The following is a 21,182-nucleotide window of genomic DNA, read 5'->3' as shown; positions in this document are numbered from 1 at the left end:
CATGCATACTTTTTTTACTTTCTCCATACTTTACTTGCTTTAGCATGAATCTTTACATTTGGCTACTGAGGAACTGTTGGCCTCTCGTGTGGCACACAAACTCAGGATTAACCACTTCTCCAAGAAGACATCATCTTACAAGAATGGATTGGGGAAGATGGCTGGAAAGCTGCCCGGTGGAAAAGGACCTGGGTGTGTTGGTTGACAGCTGCCTGAACATGAGGCAGCCATCTGCCCAGGTGGCCAAGAAGGCTGACAGCATCCAGGCTTGTATCAGGAATAGTGTGGCCAGCAGGAGTAGGGAAGTGATCATGTCCCTGTACTCGGCACTGGTGAGGCCACGCCTTGAATATTGTGTGCAGTTTTGGACCTTCACTGCAAGAAGGACATTGAGGTGCTGGAGCATGCCCAAAGAAGGGCAACGAAGCTGGTGAAGGGTCTGGAGAACAAGTCTTATGAGGAGTGGCTGAGGGAGCTGGGGTTGTTTAGTCTGGAGGAGGCTGAGGGGAGACCTTATCGCTCCCTACAGCTATCTGAAGGGAGGTTGTAGTGAGGTGGGGGTTGGTCTTTTCTCCCAGGTCACTAGTGATAGAACGAGAGGAAACAGCCTCAAGCGGCATCAGGGGAGGTTTAGATTAGTAAGAAAAATTCCTTCACTGAAAGTGTTGTCAAGCATTGGAACAGGCTGCCCAGGGAAGTGCTTGAGACACCATCACTGGAGGTAACGACAAGACATGTAGATGTGACAGGGACATGGTTTAGTGGTGGACTTGGCAGTGGTATGTTAATGGTTGGAACTGATGTTCCTAGAGTTGTTTCCAACCTAAATGACTCTATGATTCTAAGAATTGGAAACATTTTAAGATCAGAGTGGATAATAGAGGGGGAATCCTCTTGCCTCTTTTTGCTATATGAAATGCCAAATATTACAGCTTTTGTTGATCTTCCCTCTGGCTGCCATCAGTGTTGTGTAAGATGCTGTCAGGCAGGAGCCACATTAACTGGGAGATCCTGAGCCACAGTGAAAGCACAGTGGCCTCTCTCATAGCCACCTTGTCAGGGAAGAGTGTGCAAGTCAGAAATGGATTTGAGTCCTGTAGGATCACAAAGTCTCCTGAGAAAGGGAAATGCTTGGGTAGGTGTTTATGTAGTTATGCTGCTATTGCAAATTCCTGCTTCTGGAGTGTGAACTTGATGGATTGCTAGAATTGTTGCACAATATGGAGACTGAAAACATACAGGGTGCTGTTGTGTGATAGAATTTGGTTTCTTTCCACTTCAAGTCAGTTTTTGAGACAGTTGCTGTGTGCAAACTAACCATGAGTGTTTGACTGGGCTTCTCCAGAAAAGAGGCTCTACTGTCCACTGTCTGTGGCTGCCTGTAGCCTATACTTGGTGTAGTATCATCTAGTAGTTACTCAACATGTATATAGTTAGCTTTTATATTGATTTATCCTTCCTGCCCAGGGCCCTCAAGATCCCAGATGTACATCACCAAAGAGGTAATATCCTTGAAAATTAAATACTGGTATCAGAAGAAAGGACATTTTGTGAAACTTGTGTTCAATCCACCCAAACCCCAGAAGCTTGGCTGCTGTTGACTTGAGGAAGCGGGCCATTGGCCTTCGATGAAATAGCTTTGAAGTGGGACAGTCGTCTGACCAGACACCAGGTTTCCTCTCTGAGAGTTAACAGTGAAGAAACCAGCTCTGAAACTATAAAGAAGAAAGCCAAATGCAAAACTTTGTGTTAAAAAACAGTGCAGGTGCTCCTCAGAGAGTCTGCATACTTCTCTCAGAGCCCAGGAGTCTCACATAAGAAGACCTTGTTTATATGAATTTTGTGGTTAAGCCTCATAAATTGCCAGGTGCCACCTGGATTTGAGAGTTCTGTATTATGTTTAGTTGAAGTAACCTGTGGTTAGCACCAGGGTGATACTGGGAGCTCAGAGGGACAGGGATAAGTGAGATAAACAGCACTGTAGTGACTTTAAAAAGCAGAGGGAACACAGAACAAGTGAGAGCACGCAGGAGAGAAAGCAAGCAAGCCTGACATTTGGAGCAAACCGGGCAGACATAACAGCAGCTCTACAGACTGACAGTGAGCTAAAGGTAGGCTGGCAGTACTGATGGCAGCATCCCAGATGCTTGTAGGACATTTGAGTGTTGGTTCCTTTTCCTGGTTTAATGTGCAGGTCAATGATTTTATTTTATATGTGCTTCCTCACCTCAGAGATTGTTCTGTTCACTTCAGTGAGACTATAAAGCAAGGCCTTCCTTGATGTGGGTAAAAGTATTGCAATCTTGCTCGTCTTCAGAAATGTATGAAATATTGTGAACTGGGAAGAAAAGAGATTTATTTTCCCTCTTCAGGGTAGAAAAAAGCTAAACTGAACATAGCTGTCACAGTCGACTAAATAACCACTGCTGCGGGTTCATGCTTGGGATTCATTCCATAAGAATCTGAGTGGGGCAAGCAGGGAGAAGAAAGATTGTTCAGTGTGACCCCCAACAAAAATAACAGAACACACGCAAGTTTAGCATGTGTAGCAGGAAATATTCCTAGCACTGGGAATATTTCTAACTCTCCCAAGAGAGCTGGTCAAATCTCAGCTGCCTGGGAGCTAGGCAATTCAAAGTGTTTGATGAATAGCCTGCTGGCAACAATTATCTACTGCAGAAGGCAAAGGTTGGGTGACCTGAGAGGGCTTCTTTGTCATTCATTTCTTCCAGGGCATGTTCAATGAAAGACAAAAAAAGAAAAGAATGCTTGAACTTTTCTTTAGCAGGGGTAAACCCTGTCTGATTCACACGAGTTGGCGATTAATAGCACGAGTTAGGTCATGGCTTTGGAGATGAGTATGGCACTAAGGTGACATTTAGTCAAAGGGTTAGAAGAGAAGAGAAAGTATTAAATGCTTTGCTCTAAATGTACTTGGTGCTGGCTGTTTCTTTACAATGACAAAGATACCACCCTGAGGAGGCATTGCTCATGGTTTAAGAGATTCTGAAGGTGCTGCTGGAGATGGTGAAATTACACAAAATTGCATAGGGTGTTACGTAGGGAAAAGGTATCTGTGGACAGTATAGGGCAACTAGCTATTCAATTACTCTGCAGGTAATAGAAACACAAGACTATTGAGGGGCAAATTGGTTATTGCTCAGCAGACAGATTTTACCAAGTCTGCCACAAGATGCAGCCAAGAAAGCAAGACAGTAGTAATGCTCTGAATACATCTGGGCACAGCTGCACTTCAGATCTGTGAACAGCAGAATACAAGCAAGCATGTTGCCAGGCTGGATTGGTGATGGACAGCAGGGGACTGCAGTGCAGACAGAGATATGTAGCAGTATAGGCAGCTGGAAGGAGCAATGCAGGCAGATGGGGCAGCAGTATGGGCAGCTTGTTCTCAGTAGGACGAAATGAAGAGAAGCTGGGAAGAAAACAAACCTAAATTTTAGTTGCCAAGGCCTAATGAACGATTTTGAAGTTAAACACAGCTTTTAAGGAAAGAGCTGAGCAGACTGATAATGTCATTCTGGATCTGGAACTTAATCAAAGCATTGCAGTCCTTTCCCAACAGACTCTCAAAGACTGTACTGAAATGATGCTTTACCAAAAGGTTATAAATGAAAAAATCTCAGAAACACCCTGGGCATCATCACTTTAGACCATGACTTGGATGTATTTCTTATGAAGGACACCTTCTGAATAGATGCTGAACTAGCAAGTTATATGAATTGCTAAGTGGCGATATAATCAGTTAAAGAAACCACAGCCCACATTATTTGTAGTTCTAGTCTATAGTCTTAATGTATAGTTTTCCTAATTTTTATTACTCACACCAACCAGATCAGTAAAACCAAAATAAATCAGAAAATAATTGAATCTTCTCTATACTGTTTGTTTACTTGGTGCACTTCTCATAGCCAGGTAATGAAAAATAGTCACTCTTGTTGTTTCTACACAATTTTGTTTCTAAGTCTGATGCAGTAGCAAAAAGTTTCAGTGTTTGAGGTGAAAGTCTTGTATTTATTTTCACACAATACCACATTTCTGTGGCAACCACATTGATAATACTTTTGGCTGCATCTCTGAAAACTAAAATTGGGATCAAATTTGAAAAGTACCAGTAATCCTTAAAGAGAGAGTGCTCAGCAGGGTACATTAACAGAGGACTAACTTAAAATGTATAAATATTCTCTCTAGAGCGTATCTGCAGCCAGTATATATTGTCCTATCCTTTAGAGTTCAGGGGACTATAGCGCTTTGCATGAACAGAGGATACACTCCTCCTATTTTAATGGAGCTACTCACATTCATTAAGTATATGCTGCAGTACTTTACAAAACTGGGGCCTGAATGAATTCTACACTGGGATCAAGTAGTATGTGCTGCTCTGTGCATGTAAAATGGCATGTATTAGACACCAGATCAGATCAAGGACTAAGAAATGGTCTGACAGCAGTGGTCTTGCTGATTCAGATAATATAGCATGAGGCAGACAAAATTCTATCTTTCAGACACCAGTGAAGTTCAGTTTCATATAAAAAGGTCACCAAACTTTCAGAATGTAATTCTGTTGTCTATGGTAGCTTTACTTTTGGTAAGCTCAGTCAGGTGTAAGAAGGAAGGTGCAATTTTGGATATTTGTACCAGATGACTAATGGATTTATGTAAGGCACATTGGTGATCTGATAGTCATGTGGATGCCTCAGGATCAGAGTCAAAAAGCATTTGGGTACTTATCTGAGGTACTGAATGGACAGCCATACCTGGGCCTCTTAATTCAGTAGGTGTCTTGGACAAATAACTCACTTTCAAAGCACTTCTCAAGGTGATTAGAACTGTTCTATTAAAAACCATGGCATTATTATTAATTTTGGAAGATAAGGTAATTTACAACTTTTTTCTCTTTTTCAGGTGATCTGGTTTCTGCCAGATCACAGATGTCTGTAGCATCACAGATGGACCTGCCTGAAGAAATTCAGCATCCATATACAAAATTTTCTGAATGGAAATTCAAGCTGTTTAAAGTGAGACCATTTGAAAAAACACCTTCTGATGACACCCAGCACATAAACAAAGATCATGCAGAAGAGGTCACTTCTTCAGACAAAGAAATCATCCTGTGTAATGATAAAGCAGTGCCAAGAGGAGAAAAGATGGACTTAATGGGCAATAGACAGGCACTTAAGAAAGATGCCAATGACTTGAAAACACAAGACAATAAAGCTCATCAGAACAACCTGAAGCAACTTTGCCGCATCTGTGGAGTTTCATTTAAAACTGATTGTAACAAAAGAACTCATCCAGTGCATGGGCCAGTAGATGATGAAACTCTGTGGCTTCTGAGAAAGAAAGAGAAAAAAGCAACCTCTTGGCCAGATCTTATCGCTAAGGTTTTTAAGATTGATGTGCGAGGGGATGTTGATACTATCCACCCCACACGATTTTGTCACAACTGCTGGAGTATTATCCATAGAAAATTCAGTAATACTCCATGTGAAGTATATTTTCCTAGGAACAGCACGATGGAGTGGCAACCCCATTCCCCAAACTGTGATGTGTGCCACACTACCAGTCGGGGAGCCAAGAGAAAAAGCCAGCCACCACCCAGTGTACAACACGGCAAACGTGTGAAGGTCATTGCAGAACGTGCTCGAGTAAACAGAGGTGTAAAGAACCAAGCACAGATAAACAACAAAAATTTAATGAAAGAGATTGTCAATTGCAAGAATATACATCTCAGCACCAAGCTGCTTGCAGTTGATTACCCAGCAGATTTCGTTAAATCCATCTCTTGCCAGATCTGTGAGCATATTTTGGCAGATCCAGTGGAAACAACATGTAGACACTTATTTTGCAGAACTTGCATCCTTAAATGTATCAAGGTTATGGGCAGCTATTGCCCTTCCTGCTGGTATCCTTGCTTCCCTACTGATCTGGTCACCCCAGTGAAATCCTTCCTGAACATCCTTGATAGCCTGGGTATAAGGTGCCCTATAAAGGAATGTGATGAAGAGATCTTGCATGGAAAATATGGCCAACACCTCTCCAGCCACAAGGAGATGAAAGATAGGGAGCTCTACAGCTACATAAATAAAGGCGGCCGACCAAGGCAGCATCTCCTGTCTTTGACCAGGAGAGCTCAGAAACATCGTCTGAGGGAGCTGAAACGTCAGGTCAAGGCTTTTGCTGAGAAAGAAGAGGGTGGCGATATCAAGGCTGTATGCATGACACTGTTCCTACTAGCTTTAAGAGCAAAAAATGAACACAAACAAGCAGATGAATTGGAGGCTATAATGCAAGGAAGGGGATCTGGACTTCACCCTGCTGTCTGCCTGGCAATCCGAGTCAACACATTTCTTAGCTGTAGCCAATATCATAAAATGTACAGAACGGTAAAAGCTGTCACTGGGAGGCAGATCTTCCAGCCTTTGCATGCTCTTCGCACTGCTGAGAAAGCCCTCCTGCCAGGTTACCATCCATTCGAGTGGAAACCTCCCTTGAAAAATGTATCCACTAACACAGAAGTGGGAATTATAGATGGACTATCAGGATTGCCACTCTCAGTTGATGACTACCCAGTAGATACAATTGCAAAGAGATTTCGATATGATGCAGCTTTGGTTTGTGCCTTAAAGGACATGGAGGAGGAGATCTTGGAAGGCATGAAAGCAAAAAACCTGGATGACTATTTGAATGGTCCCTTCACTGTGGTAGTAAAAGAGTCCTGTGATGGAATGGGAGATGTCAGTGAGAAGCATGGAAGCGGGCCTGCTGTCCCAGAGAAGGCTGTTCGCTTTTCTTTCACAGTCATGAATATCGCTATATCACATGGGAATGAAAGCAAGAGGATCTTTGAAGAAGTCAAGCCCAATTCAGAGTTGTGTTGCAAGCCCCTGTGCCTTATGCTGGCTGATGAATCGGATCATGAAACTCTGACAGCAATCCTGAGCCCCCTCATAGCAGAAAGAGAGGCTATGAAAAACAGTGAACTTCTACTTGAAATGGGAGGCATCCTGAGAACATTCAAATTCATCTTTAGGGGTACAGGATATGATGAGAAGCTCGTGCGTGAAGTGGAAGGGCTGGAGGCCTCAGGTTCCACTTACATTTGTACGCTCTGTGACGCAACCCGCTTGGAAGCATCCCAGAATTTGGTCTTCCACTCGATAACCAGGAACCATGCTGAAAATCTGGAGCGATATGAAATATGGAGGTCCAACCCATATCATGAATCTGTTGATGAGCTCCGTGACAGAGTGAAGGGTGTTTCAGCCAAACCTTTTATTGAGACCGTTCCCTCCATAGATGCACTGCACTGCGACATTGGCAATGCAGCAGAATTTTATAGGATTTTCCAGATGGAGATTGGTGAAGTTTATAAGAATCCTGATGTGTCTAAAGAGGAGAGGAAGAGGTGGCAGTTGGCTCTTGATAAACATCTCAGGAAGAAGATGAACTTGAAGCCTATGATGAGGATGAGTGGAAATTTTGCTAGAAAGCTAATGTCCAAGGAGACCGTAGAGGCAGTATGTGAATTAATAAAGTGTGAGGAAAGGCATGAAGCCCTAAAAGAACTAATGGACCTTTATCTGAAGATGAAGCCAGTGTGGCGATCTTCCTGTCCTGCCAAGGAGTGTCCAGAATTGCTCTGCCAGTATAGCTACAATTCACAGCGTTTTGCTGAGCTCCTATCAACAAAGTTCAAGTACAGATATGAAGGCAAGATTACAAATTATTTCCACAAAACCCTTGCTCATGTTCCTGAAATCATTGAAAGAGATGGGTCCATTGGGGCCTGGGCAAGTGAAGGAAATGAGTCTGGAAACAAACTGTTCAGGAGGTTCCGAAAAATGAATGCCAGGCAGTCCAAATGCTATGAGATGGAGGATGTCTTGAAGCATCACTGGCTATATACCTCTAAGTACCTCCAGAAGTTCATGAATGCTCATAAAACATTAAAAAGCCAGGGCTTCACCATTGATCCAGAGGATAGTTTAGGTGACTCCTTGCCACTGGAGGTCTTGGAAGGCAATGATTCAGCGGAACTCTAAATGTAAAACACATTTGGGGTTGGGTTTGTGATGGTGTCTTCCTGCAAGGAGGCAGCTTCTTTTTCAGGCCTATAGAGGTACAGGGAAGTCTGAAATGATCATTTTTACACCCCCTTTTAAAGGTGGTGAGTGCAGTTTAATGAACACCACATCTGTTGGGTGTTTCCAAGAGGCAATGCTGTGGTGCATTTACCAGTTGTTATGTGAGATGAAAGCAGAAGCAAATTGCAAAGGGTCTTCAGTTTATTTTGGTTCTAGAGTGTTGCTTGTAAGTGAGAAAGACAAAGTAAACAAGGTTTTATATAAAGTAGTATTTTGGAATTAATATGATTCTGGACAGTTATGTCAGTTGCTGAAAAAGGGAGCATGGCTATTTGTTCTGTCTGCATTTAAAAAACTATTTTGCTATTTAATTTTTAAGAGGGTTTGATTATTTTATTGACAGTCCTTTGACTTTTATAAGTAAAGATTCATCAGTGAGACACTTGAGTAATTGTTTTGGGATAAAGTTCAGTTATTTTTGTATAAAATACTGACTGAAGATGCAAACTTTGATTTTGCAAACTTTAAAAAGTATTTTTATTATTTAACATTTATATTGTAGTACTGCTTAGGAGCAGATGGTGGTATCACCATGCTAATTTACTATATGAAGATATAGGAAAGGTAACTGGAAGTTTTTAAAGATATTTTTATCATAGTCTGTTTACTCTAAAATGCAAACTTGTGCTCCTAAATCAGGATGTACAGTGCCTTGTGGTTATCTCACTATACAAAGTACATTCAAGCTCTGCTGTGTAGCTTGTTGCTTCACAAGCATTTTAGATTTCTATGGTAACTTCAGTATATAGCATAATTCGTATTAGTAGAGTTTTATTGGGTGAATTCCTGGCCTTGCTGACGTCACCAGTAAATTGTCACTAACACCAGCAGGTCCACAGTTTTACCAAGTGACTTTAATCACAGCAGACCCATTTCTCAAGATATGGATATTACCCTGATCACATAAATACCAGTGTTCTGATCTTCTCTATTAGGATATTTCACTGACCGCTGCTGATGTGCTCCAACTGTATCTGCTATAGAGCGTTTTCACACCTGGGGATACTCCACACTCATAGTCTAATTTTCCAAAAAAGAGTAATAATATTTATTAACCCCAAAGATAGTTGGCATACAAGATTAGTTAAAAAGCTATGAACTGTCTTGAAATTACTGCATACTGTATTTTACATTATTACCACAATGTTTAGTCAGCATTCCTCTGTACTATATTAGATGAACAATTTTGTTGGTGGTATTTGCCTTTCTGAAGTGGTATTTCATATATTCATATACTAAAATTATATGAATTTCACTCAATGACATTTTCATGAAATATACTCAAAAGTACCTGAGATGCCTTGGAATCACTTAGCCTTTCAGATTTGCACCTGTAGCTACAGCATTACTGTGTTTGGCATAATATTTCTGAAACAAGACTAAATGCAGAAACAATCAAAGCACAGATATAAAAGAATCCACTTTTTGCTTTTATTTTGATGTGGCAGAAGTTGGTTTGTGAGTGTCGGTGAACAACAAACTTAAAGAATTAATGGTCTGAGGTTTGTTTAGTAGTATCTTGTTCATGTTATTTACTCTGAGGGCCTGGTATTTACCATTTATGGACAGTGAAAAAATAGAGTTAAGTGTTCGTAATTAGTACAAATATAAGTGTTATCCCGATTATGTTGTTCAATTTTATTAATTAAAATACTATTTTTTAAAGTATTCTATAATTTAGAATTTTTAAATATAGCTTAGCATTTTAAAATATAGCTTATCATTATGTCAAAATTTGCAGTTGGAAATAATGCCTTTTACTTAAAACATTTACTTTTCTAAGCAGTCGTATGGACTACAGTGTCTTTTGTGTGATGTACCATGTACATCTACGCTTACTGAGTGTTCATTTCTGGATTAATTTTGTTTTTTCAGTTCTTTGAATAAAACAAGTATTTCCCATAGAGCATAAATACCAGGTTTACATAAGTATTATTCTTTACCAATAAATGCAGACAACAAGTTTTCCAGGGAGTATAAATATCAGGTATAAAGAGCATCTTTTAGCAGTAAATGCAGATATAGTTTGCATTTTTGGTTGGCATATATTTCATTATGCAAATGGTTGCACACTTTTCTTTTTCCTCTATATGTATATTTGGGACAACAGTATTACCTTACCTTTCATCCTTGACTCTGCTTGAATAACCTAGGGCCCAGTTTAACAACCTCGACTCACCTCATGGTGATTTTCACTCCATTGAAGTGGTATATACAGTTTTTGCTGCCTTTTGCACAGAAGTAAATTTCACCCCCAAGTAATCCGTTCATTGCAATACATATGTGCCACTGGAGTGACAGCCCAGACTTGCTTCATTTTGCACAGGGAATTTCAGTGACTCTGCTGACATTTTCAAATTCCAAATTCACTTTAACAAGCTGCTGATGTAACAGCAAGTGATTCGTCTCACTGCCTTCAAAAGGGTTTAGTAAGTGTTACCCATATATGTATTTCTCAAGATGAGGCTTATATCCTGGGGTAGCTCATCAGACTGAACAGAACCTGCATGGGGACAGAGGAATGTGGTGCATGTGAAAGTATTCTTTTGGGAAATATTAGTAAGCCATCAAGACACATTTCACACTCTACCAGCTCTGGGCAGGATAGCTGAGTAGAGAATGACTGCTATGTTTTCCCTTCCCTTCCCTTCCCTTCCCTTTTCTCCTGAATCTAGTTTAAACCTCTTTTTCCCCATTGTTGACATCTTCTGTAAGTCAAGAGACCCTCTTTGAGAGTTTTGAACTCATTAGAACAAACACACTGAAAGGGTAGGTACCTGCAAGTGAAGCTTTTGTAAACAGGGATAACAGTGCTGCATGTACACAGCCATGCATCAGAAGGCAAACAAGTTCTGACTGCAGACAGGCACATCATTTGGTTGCGCAGTCTATTGTTAAGCTTTTTGAAGAGGCTTTAGAAATATGGATACATTTTTATTCATGGTACTCTTTCAAACCTTCACGTTTTCTTTTTTTGTTAATACTTGGTACAAATCCTTCAGTAATTAATTTTATTGTTCTGTAATTGTATTGACTGTAGTTTTTATACAATCACATTTTGTATCTTGTTTTGTTTGGTTTTATTCGAGGGCTTTGTATTGTGAATTGCCATGTTATGAAATGATGTGAACTATGCTAGAAGCCATGATTCTGGTCTCACATATTTTTTTCCTCACGGAATAATTCTACTGACTTTAAGCAAATCACCTTTGACTTTTAGTCAGGTAATTCAGAAACAAGTTCTGGATATTTACAGCATCCTAATTCTGACTACACTGAGTTCCGTGCTTTGTCTCACAGCATGGCTTCATAATTGTACTTTTTCTTATTGTATTACAGTTTCTTAATTCATTACACCTGTTTAAAATAAAGGTCTTGTAAACATTTACATTTCTGGCTTTGTATTTCTTACAAGTTTTTCAACTATGCACATAATTTCATGGTAACAGTCTTACTTTTAATTCAAATTGTGGACTCTTTTCATATTTAGGCAGTTTTAATACCCAGAGACAACTGCAATTCCAGCCCTATTCTAGAAGTCACTAAATTATCACAGATGAAGATTACTCTGTGAGTCTCAGCAGTCCTTTCAGCACCTTTCCTCACAGGCAACTGTTTGACTGAAAACTAAACTAATTTTAAAACAGTTTTATTTGGTCTGTAAATGGCTTTTGCTTCATTTACAAATACCATCCCAGTGTTTGTTTAAAATCAGCCTTGCACTGTTACATCCATGCTAATATGTTAAGCCTCTTTGCTGGCTTCGTGCATCCTTTGCATCAAATTTTGGCTACTTGTCATAGACTGAGCTGCAAAGATTAGTTCCAATCTACCCTTCAGTTCATTGTTTGTAGCTTCCCTTTATTCTACTTCAGAACTCTTTCTTCCCTGCAGTGATATCTGAGGGTCAAAAGACTTACGTAAACCAACCGGTTTGGATGAATTAATGATGAGCAAATTAAGCTACCTGACTTCTTTGTTCAATCAGGTAATTAGACATCTAATTGCTGGACTTTATATCACTAACTTAGTTCTTTCAGCTGACCTCAAATAAAAAATGTCGGATGGAAAAAACAGAACCCATAGAAAACAAAAAACCAAGCCTCAAAGGGTTCCGTGGTAAATTATGATGATTTACCTCCTTTATTCATAAATCTGTAATAACTGACTGAATTTTACTTTCCATGTGTTCCTACTGGAATCGGGATCAAATGAAGAATAATGAAGCCTGTCACTGCTCTTCTTCAAAGTACTGTTTTAGGTGACTGAATATGGCATAATTTTCAAACAAGCTGACCAGCTGCAACTCCTGAGAGCCTTCTGCATCAAGCTTAATATTGTCCATAATACAAAAACACACATCAGAAAAGATTTAATTAGCACCTTTTCTAGCAGCATCAGGAGAGAGGTCAAGGGATGTATTTTCAATGCCCAGTTCTTCCTCTGAAGATGGGCATTCTGAGCCAGTGGACAAGGGAATACACAATAACTACCACCTGGAGGAGGTCCTGCACACCTGTGGTAGTGGCCAGTGTCCCGTTCTTCCTGCAGATGTGTATGTATTTAGAAATCAAAAGGTTTATAATGTTATTGTCTTGTTTTTTTGAAAGAAAAAATGGGCTTTGGTGTCACAATTTTCAAAGGTCAAGTAGAGACACCAAATTGGAGTTTGATTTTTGGAGGCTGTTCCTCAAGCCTGTCCCTTAGTCTTTTTTGAAACTGGATAGGGTAGGAAATCAAACATGGAGGGAACTATTGCCACCAATCACGAAAAAAAAAGAAAGCCAGTCCTTCTGTCTTTAATACATTGAGTGTAGCAGTAAATAACTTTACAGATTCATTTTCAATCTGAAGTCAGTCTTTTCCTTTTGCTTTGAGCTCCCAGTTGTATTATTTCCACTCCTTTCAATGGTCTATTGTCGCAATGAGTCACTCTGAACTATGACACATGGTTTAGTGCTACCACTAAAGTTTGTGTTGTGCCTTTCCTGTAGATTAATCAGGTACTGCAGGGTCCAAGCACCTTTCAGGAGCAGTAAAATCCATATATTATTCTCATAAAAGCCAATAATAACAACATTGTGTTACTAAAATATGGCTGGGAACCATGATGCTGCTTGTTGTGGTTACAAACCACATAGGTCAGTTGGATGCAGATACAATAGAGATTTACTTCTGCACTCAAATCTACTTCATTTTATCTTCTAATTCTAACCTACCTGAGGAAGAAACATCTTGTATTGATTACCTGGTTTTGAAGACAATCAATGCTCTAACAAGTACATGGCTCAAAAGTGTCATCAGAATTATCAGGGAATTAAGTACTTTCTGCAGTCTTAACTACTACGTCAAGTGTCGTCTTTACAGGCTGATGTTCATATATCCCTTTATGTTTGACTCCTTTGGAATATTATATTTTACTCTGACTTCCTCTTCCTGCAGTGACTACAGCCTCTGAGCTGTGATTTAATGCTGCATGTACTACCCTTCACTATGAGGCTGGGACATGGTTTGACCAAACAATTTCTCCTTCCTGCTCAAATAAACCATATATTTAAAGAAAAGCATAGCTCGAACATGCAATACGCTAACATTATGGGCCTGATGAGGAATACTGTAAAGTCTGACTGTGAACTGCTTTTTTTCATAGCCACAGCCTTAAAGTAAAGGACAACAATTCAGGTAAGAATTGGAAGGGGCTGCAATGGGTGCTTGTGCCTGCCACATGCTAAGGCTACCTGCCCTCCTCTCCTAGGGGCTCAGGGGGTCACTGCAGCTGCAGGAGTCAGTTCTGGAAACTCAAGAGATGGTCCCACCTTACTGCAACTGCACCACCAGTGCCTGATCCACCAGGCTTTATCTCAGGCCAAACGTTGTTTCTGCTAGGCCAGTGTCGAGCTTTCGCTTTGGAAAATGTTTCCATCCTTTTATTTGTCTGCATGAGCAGACAAATTTGTCACACAATGTGGAGTCTGAGGAATTTGAGATAATGACAGTAACTGGGAGAGGTAACAGGCAAAAACTCAGACTGGACATTGCGAGGAAGTTCTATAATTGTGAGGAGTCTGTTGTAAAATGGTGAAGGGACAAGGGGTGGAGCTTTGTTGTGTGAGTATAGTGTCCCCCTTTGTTGGTGTTGTGATGATGTGGTTTTAGTTTTGGTGTGGAATTTTTTTGGTTGATGTAAATGAAGTCTATGGAGAGTGTGTGATGAATGTATATTTTAATAACAATTCAGCTGAGTAAGACCTATGACTAACCTACAAAAGGGGATGTTGACTATTGAATTTCACCAGTTTGAAGGGACTTCACATGGGCATTATATTAATTTCCTGGAAAAACATATAGCACTATATACTCTAGCTTAGGTAAAGTAGCATGACAAAGGAACAGGAAGCCAGCATTGAATTTGAAGGATTTATACCAATATCAAGCTGGTGAGAGGGTAGTCAGGGCGATATACTTCCCATTTACAAGGTCTACCCAAACTATAACCTCCTCAGCACATGAAAAGGTTGGGAATGGAAACTTTGTATGGTTGCCCTTTACTTTCCTCTGCTGTTGACTTGAATTGTTAAGGTTTTAAGGAGAGTATTGTGCATACATGTCTGTGTCAATAGGAATGCTGTGCTACACGTGCTGCCTTGTAGAGGAGTGGCTGCTCAGGGCCTGCACATAGTGATCAAACGGCTGACAGCTGCTCCTGTTTTTCTTTTTTATTCAGAGGTCCAGCATGAGAGCTGGACTGTGAGTACTGAACTATTATTGTTGGCTCACAAATGTTGAGCTGATGGTATTGATTTTTTGAAAAGATGTTTGCAGCAGTAATAAAAATAAAAAATAAAGTCAAGAATGATGAGGCTTTACAAACAGCCAATAAAAGAATCCACAAAAAAGTTAGTAAACTCTTGGGCTATTCAACCTTGACAATGTCCTTTTCAATCTGAATCCAATCTTCTTCTTGTGCTTTGAGCAGCCAGCTGCATTTGTTTCCACCCTCACAACGCTCCACTGGCTCAGTGAGTCACTCTGAGCTACAGCTCACACTTTTAAGCTTTCACACTCTACACAGTCACCCTGGGAGAGCAGAGAAAGAAATGTGTAGTGGAGGACCTGGAGTAAATGATAAAAGTCCTGTTCATCAGAAGGAACTTCTTCTGAAGTCAATGGGAGCTCACAGCATGGGGTGGCTGTGAAGCTAGACCCCTTATCAGACTTCAGATCGACCTCCCAAGCACACATGCTGTCCTTTCGTAGACTTTGGAATTTACGGTGTTTGATTTACCCCATGAGTAGGTGAAAAAAATAAGTCATTTTTATTATAAACTTTATTAGCTTACTAGATTTAAAAAAATACAAACACAAAGCAGTTGTTGAGCATAGTGGTTTAAAAAAGCAATTTGATTTTTACTGTGAGATTATATTCCACAGCTGTAGCCAAAACTGACATATAATCATACAGTACCTCTCAAAATCAAAAATTAATTCTCCAGAATTAAATGCTCCATATGTAAGCTTTCCATAATGGAAGTCTCAGAAGAAAACTGACCTTCAGTGTCTGAATATTTCATTATTTCTGACACAAGAGACTTAAGCCACCACTTTAGTTTAAAACCAGAGTAATTAGTCTAATTTTATTTCATTACACCAACATAAAATTGGAGTAATGCAGGTATAAATTAGGCCAAATATTTCTAGAACTACTCACTAAGAGATAAAATTAAAACGGATAATATAATGTTCTTTATGGACAGATGCTAACACCACTGAGTGCATGGGATAATGTCTTATACTACCGGCAGTTCCATTAAACTCACTGGGGATAAGCGGGGAGCAAGTTGTAGCGTAAAATACAGCACAAAGTTACCAGCATCTGGCTGTGTGTTTGCACAATGCCCTCTGTGATGGGGTTCTTATCTGGATATTACAAAAATATACATAAGAGATAAAATAAATTCATGAGCTTTGAAACGTAACTGAAATATTGACATAATTGAAATCAGCTAAATAAAAAGATCTCTTCAAGCTCCAATAACCCATTCTGCTTTAACCATTACAAGCTGTCTTTGTGATTTCACTTCCTCCCAGGCAAATAAAATCAGCAGTGTAAATCTACTCAAACAATCTCCGAAGAAAGGACTTTTTCGTGGGTGTTGTTAACTTCATGGCTATCTTTCTGCGCAACGGTTTCATGGGTTGCTTTTTCAGGTGCACCACCTTTTTGGGAGTTTGTAGCCCTTTGTTAAGATCAACATGCTCGTTGCAGAAGTACTTGACATTTGCTTCTGAGAGACGTAGGAGCATGCTCTCTGAGAGATCCATGCATTGTGCATGGACCCAATGGCCAGCCCCATTGGAACACAGTATCATTGCAGGCTTGTTGAGTTCTGTCGAATAGAAAGGGACCCAGGTGTTAATGTCAATATTGCAACTGGCAGAGCAGGTGATCCAATAGCCCGTTTCTGATTCATCTTCTTCATCATCTTCATTGTAAGTGTCAGTATCATCGACATCAAAGCTATTGGCTTCAGCGCTAAAACAAAACTCTTCCGAATCTTCAAATGGAGTGGAGTCTCCAGGGTCTTCAGTCGATGTCTGACTGCAAATTTGTGCTGTCAGTTCTTCCTCCTTGTCCTCTTCTGCTCCTTTGCATCTCAAAATGTAGAAGTAGTTTGCATCTGAGATTAACTGTTTGTTGGCCCCTGGAATGCCAAGCAATACAGACCCTTTGCCCATATCACAGCCAAACCACATCCTGCAGTGTTTAATATCTGGTGTCCAGTCTGGGCTTGCCCTTTCAACAATCTGTATCTTATTATCTTCCAGAACTATGGTGTTACACACCAACCGTTTCTGGTTGTCATACTGGTAGCCCCCAACAAGGACAAATTCTGTATCACTGGTTTGAGTCACTATAGCACTTGACACAGATATCCCCCCTGGCAGGATGGTGCAGGTCACGGCTGGGCTGCCCAGGGGGAGATCAACTTTTAGCTTGTACAAGTTGGGGGACCTGGTGTTATTTTGAAGTGAATGGCCTCCCAAAATGTAGATTGTATCATTTCTGGCAACTGAAACGTGGAAGGAAAGTCCATCTTGAAGCTCTGGAAGTATGTATGATGTACAGCATCCAAACTCAAAATCAATAAGAAACACAGAGGGCAAACAGTCAACTACGCTGTTCCATTTTTCAGTGGTTCTTTGTGCAAGGGGAGTATATGATCTCCCTCCAAATACAACGCTCATGCTTTTTCCCCGGCTATGAACTACATTAATTGTATGCCCATATCTAGCTTCAGGGATATCTCCACCCAGGTCTTTCTCAATGCATTGGAATGTAGTTTTCTTGCTATTTTTGCTTACGAGACTAATAATGTAAATCTTATCAGAAAGGTCATTGTTAGGTGTTTTCCCACCATGGATGATGTACTCGTGCTCATCAGACTCCGCATTGCCTCTGAGCGTGCAAAGAGCAGGGTAGCGGAGAGGGGGGAGGTAACAGGAGTCTTTAGAGAACAAGGCAGGTTTCATTTTGAGCTCATTCTGCTTTATATCAAGGAAGAAAACACCAGTGGGGCAGGATCTCTTCGGCCATCCTTTCTGCCCAAAAAAGAAAACATGCCCATCAAAATTCAGGAGAGAGAAGCCCGGCTGAAGCAGGGATGAATTACTGACAGCTGATACCATCTGCAGCGACATTTCATCTGCTGACTGGGCCATACTGGGGTCAATATCTGAGGAAAAAACACAAAACAAGCCGGTGAAACATGCTTTAGACCCTATGGGGGTTGCTAAACAGTGCTTGAATAAATCGCTAATACGAAGTTGCATTTCGGTTCACACTTTGAGACCCAAAAAGAGACGCTTTTCTGCAACTCAAGGAATCAAGTAAGAGCCGTGTAGCGGTTCCACGGGCTTTTGTACAACTGCGGCCTGTAACAGCCGAAGGACGGTGCCCGCGGCCCCAGCGCGGCCGCCCGATGCTGCGAGTCCAGCCACCTCCCCGCTGCGGGCCCGGCAGCTCCATCGAGCCGGCGGCCCCGCGGCCTGCTGGGGACGGTAGTTCTCGCTCGGCTCTTCGGCCCGGCCCGGCCCGGAGCGGCGCGGCCGCCGCTCGGCTCCTCCCCGGCCGTGAGGGAGTCCGGGGGCGGAGGGACCAGCGCCGGAGGTGACACAAGGCAGGCTCCTTCCCGCCCCTTTCTCGCCCCGGCAGTGCCGGGCTGGAGAATCCCGCGCGCCGCGGGCCGCCTCAGCGCCGGGTCCGCAGAGCAGGGGCGGGAGGGTCGGGCAGCCGCGGCCGCTGGGGCCCTGCCTGGGGAGGCCGCCTGCCCGGTCCTCGCCCCGGCCCCCGGGGCACCCCGCCGGTGGGGTGGGTGGGGAGCTCCCCTCCCCTCCGGGCCCTGAGCCGGGCCTGCGAGCACCGTAGTCGGGGCGCTGAAGTGAGCGTGTCCGTGGCCGAGTGCGAGCTTCAGTTTGAGCACTTTGGAGGTTTCCAAAGAAAACATCAAGATCTGTCGAAGACGCGTAGGATCAGTCGATGCCAGCGGTATTTCTAACCACGTAGGTGTCGCTGGAGCTGTAGAGGTAGAAGCTGTTAGTGCCGGGCGTGAATCTCGAACGCTTGTGCTGAACAGGTAACTGGTCTGGGAGCGTCGCTGCCAGCTGCGGTCATAGTGCCATCAAATCCTTTATCTTTGACGTTTGCTGTTTGCTCATCCTTTCGTGAGTAGATTTCAAGGGATATCCTTTTTTACCTGCTTGTTCAAAAGCCTGAAAGAGTTTACTTAGTCAGCCTGGGTAATAGCACTGAAAGAGCTTTGGAGATCACAGGCACCAGAGAAAGGGACAACTGCCTGGTTCATTGGCACCGTCCTTTGGTGACAGCAGAGTTGTATCTTTTAGTAAATGGCCAAGTTCCCTGTCCCAGCCTTTGCTAAATCCCCAGGATTTAAAGGTGTGAGCTAGCTTTCAAATACAATATTTGGAAAAAAAGAAACAAACCAAAACCCTCTACATTTTAAAATACAATTCCTTGTTTTGAAATCTTTAGGATTCATATTTTCCTTGCTCCTGCTTTTTGTTTTGCTGTAACAACAAAAACAAGACACATAGGGTTTCCTTTTTTTTTTTTTTTTTTTAAAGGAAGGATCAGTATCTTCTAGTTATGTGATGTCAAAACCTGGGGACTCCAGAACAACATAGTGTGCAGTGAGAGTCACTGTAAAATGGGAACTGATGACACTGACTATATCAAATTGCCATCAGCACATGTTCTCAAGCACAGTAGGGATTGTTGTACCACGTTCCTGTACTGCCTGCCTGCTCCACTTTCTGGTACGCAAACTGCTGTGCTAAAATACGGATCTGCCATTAAAAGTTTCCAAAGGTAGGCGAGCCTGGTCAGATGTGCTTAGGCCAGAGCACAGGGACACAGTAGGCATAGCCACTACTGAGTCTATTCTAAAAATAATCCGTGGAATAGCTGTCTTATCTTTTTAAATGTTGTGGAATCATCCAAAGATCATGGTCAAGTTCTGTTCACTCTGTAGCCAGTCCTAATGCCTCTGCCCTGAAGGTGGTAGTTTTTTCTACATTTGGATTCCTTTTCAGAAGTACTGCACTGTAGGTGAAGTTCAGTTACGAGTTAATTGAATTAGTGAACCCTCTTCTGAGCATGTCAGTATACACAGCAGGTTTTGTTCTTATTATTTGCATGAAGAAAGGTTTGCGAAGTTACTTGCCTTCAGGTGATGTACTAAACAGGAATCTCTGCTGCTTGTTTCTTATAGCCATCTAAAAATGGTGTTGTTAGAGGAACTTGAACTAAGTTGAGTTTACTGGGTTAGATTTCCTTTGTCTCTTCTTTCATATTCTTCCAATAGCTTCTTTGTTTTTACAGTATCTTTAGAAAAGTAATGTTTTCCATACTGAAGATGCCACAAGCACACCTGTAAGGTAGCATTCTATATTTTGTAACACTAGTGTTCTACATTTGACTGCTGGTTTATATTTGAAGTCTAATGAGTATTAAAAAAGGCAAACAATTTAATGGAAATGTTGGCATTCATCTTATATTCTTACATATACTTCAAGACTCTCCAAATACAACAATTATTAGTGTCCACAATGTCACAAACTATTTCCCAAATATCGAGCAGTACTCAGTTCTGAAGAGTATGCTATCTGAAGAGACTGTTGCAGATACAGGGTGGAGAACAGACCAATGAAAATGATTAAAAGTGAGATTGATAGACACACAGGACTTACTGGTTAAATAAACACACTTAAGCACACTTCCTCCTTGTCATCCCTTAATATTTCTTGAACTTTACCTAAGCAAGCAGTTCAGTAAGTAACGTAGAGAATATTTATCCTAGATTCTCTGGCAGAAGTAGCTCCTCAGGCACATGCTGGAATTGCTTTGGCTTTCCAGGTTGTTTCCTGCTCATTATGGTGTGTTAATACAGTGTGGTTGATCTTTCGCTATGCTGACCTCCTCCTCTAACCTTCCAACATCACTGATTCCTTTGGGCCAACGCTCATCTGACCCTGAGCAGCTTCAGGGAGCCCAAAAGGTAGAAATCTAACCTATAACCAAAAAGTTCAAAGTTTTTTTGTGGCTTTATGCTCAAAACCACATCACTGCCAATTTGGATTAGCATGGAAGGAAAAAGGCAAATGCCTGTGTTGTGCTGCAGCACAAGACAGAGGGGAAAAGACGCTATGAGAAGTAAAGATGGACAAATAGAGAAGGCTGGAGCTACATAAACAATTACCAGTTATGGTGACTTGAGTCATGCTTCATCATATTTGATATTTTTATAAAAGATCAAGCTCCAAGGATTATACAGAAAAATAAGAATCTCAACATTACTTTTATAACCCCTGTATTTGACAGGTGAACTGTAGAGATCTGAGCTAGAAGCTAGGCTAACAACAAGAAGAAAACTAATATTCTCCCCTATGTTATTTTAAAATCAAACTTAAGATTTTAAGCTGGTTTTTTTCAGTTAATAG

General features: G+C 41.3%; 3 protein-coding genes across 12 annotated transcripts in view; 2 read left to right on the top strand and 1 right to left on the bottom strand.

Moving 5' to 3' along the window:
- Positions 1 to 4,864: 4,864 nt before the first annotated feature.
- On the top strand, positions 4,865 to 8,063 carry RAG1 (recombination activating 1). The gene has a single exon (XM_075092590.1). The coding sequence runs from the start codon at positions 4,950 to 4,952 to the stop codon at positions 8,061 to 8,063; it is 3,114 nt and encodes a 1,037-aa protein (XP_074948691.1). The 5' UTR covers positions 4,865 to 4,949.
- A 7,422-nt stretch (positions 8,064 to 15,485) lies between these two features.
- Positions 15,486 to 18,397, bottom strand: RAG2 (recombination activating 2). The gene has a single exon (XM_075094319.1). The coding sequence runs from the start codon at positions 17,994 to 17,996 to the stop codon at positions 16,278 to 16,280; it is 1,719 nt and encodes a 572-aa protein (XP_074950420.1). The 5' UTR covers positions 17,997 to 18,397; the 3' UTR covers positions 15,486 to 16,277.
- Positions 18,398 to 18,595: 198 nt separating this feature from the next.
- IFTAP (intraflagellar transport associated protein) overlaps positions 18,596 to 21,182 on the top strand; it is a 56,299-nt gene continuing 53,712 nt past the window's right edge. For 5 of the 10 annotated variants that reach the window (XM_075094324.1, XM_075094320.1, XM_075094326.1 and 2 more), the window contains exon 1: positions 18,596 to 18,725. The gene's annotated coding sequence lies outside the window, so the exon portion shown is untranslated. Of the gene's footprint in view, positions 18,800 to 19,307; positions 19,552 to 21,182 lie in introns of all 10 variants that reach the window. The other 5 variants (XM_075094323.1, XM_075094328.1, XM_075094321.1 and 2 more) reach the window with 3 other exon arrangements.

The sequence above is a fragment of the Phalacrocorax aristotelis genome, chromosome 5 (assembly GCF_949628215.1).
Source record: "Phalacrocorax aristotelis chromosome 5, bGulAri2.1, whole genome shotgun sequence".
NCBI classification, from domain to species: Eukaryota; Metazoa; Chordata; class Aves; order Suliformes; family Phalacrocoracidae; genus Phalacrocorax; species Phalacrocorax aristotelis.
The sequence above is the reverse complement of the archived record's forward strand: the minus strand, read 5'-3'. Positions and strand labels throughout refer to the sequence as shown.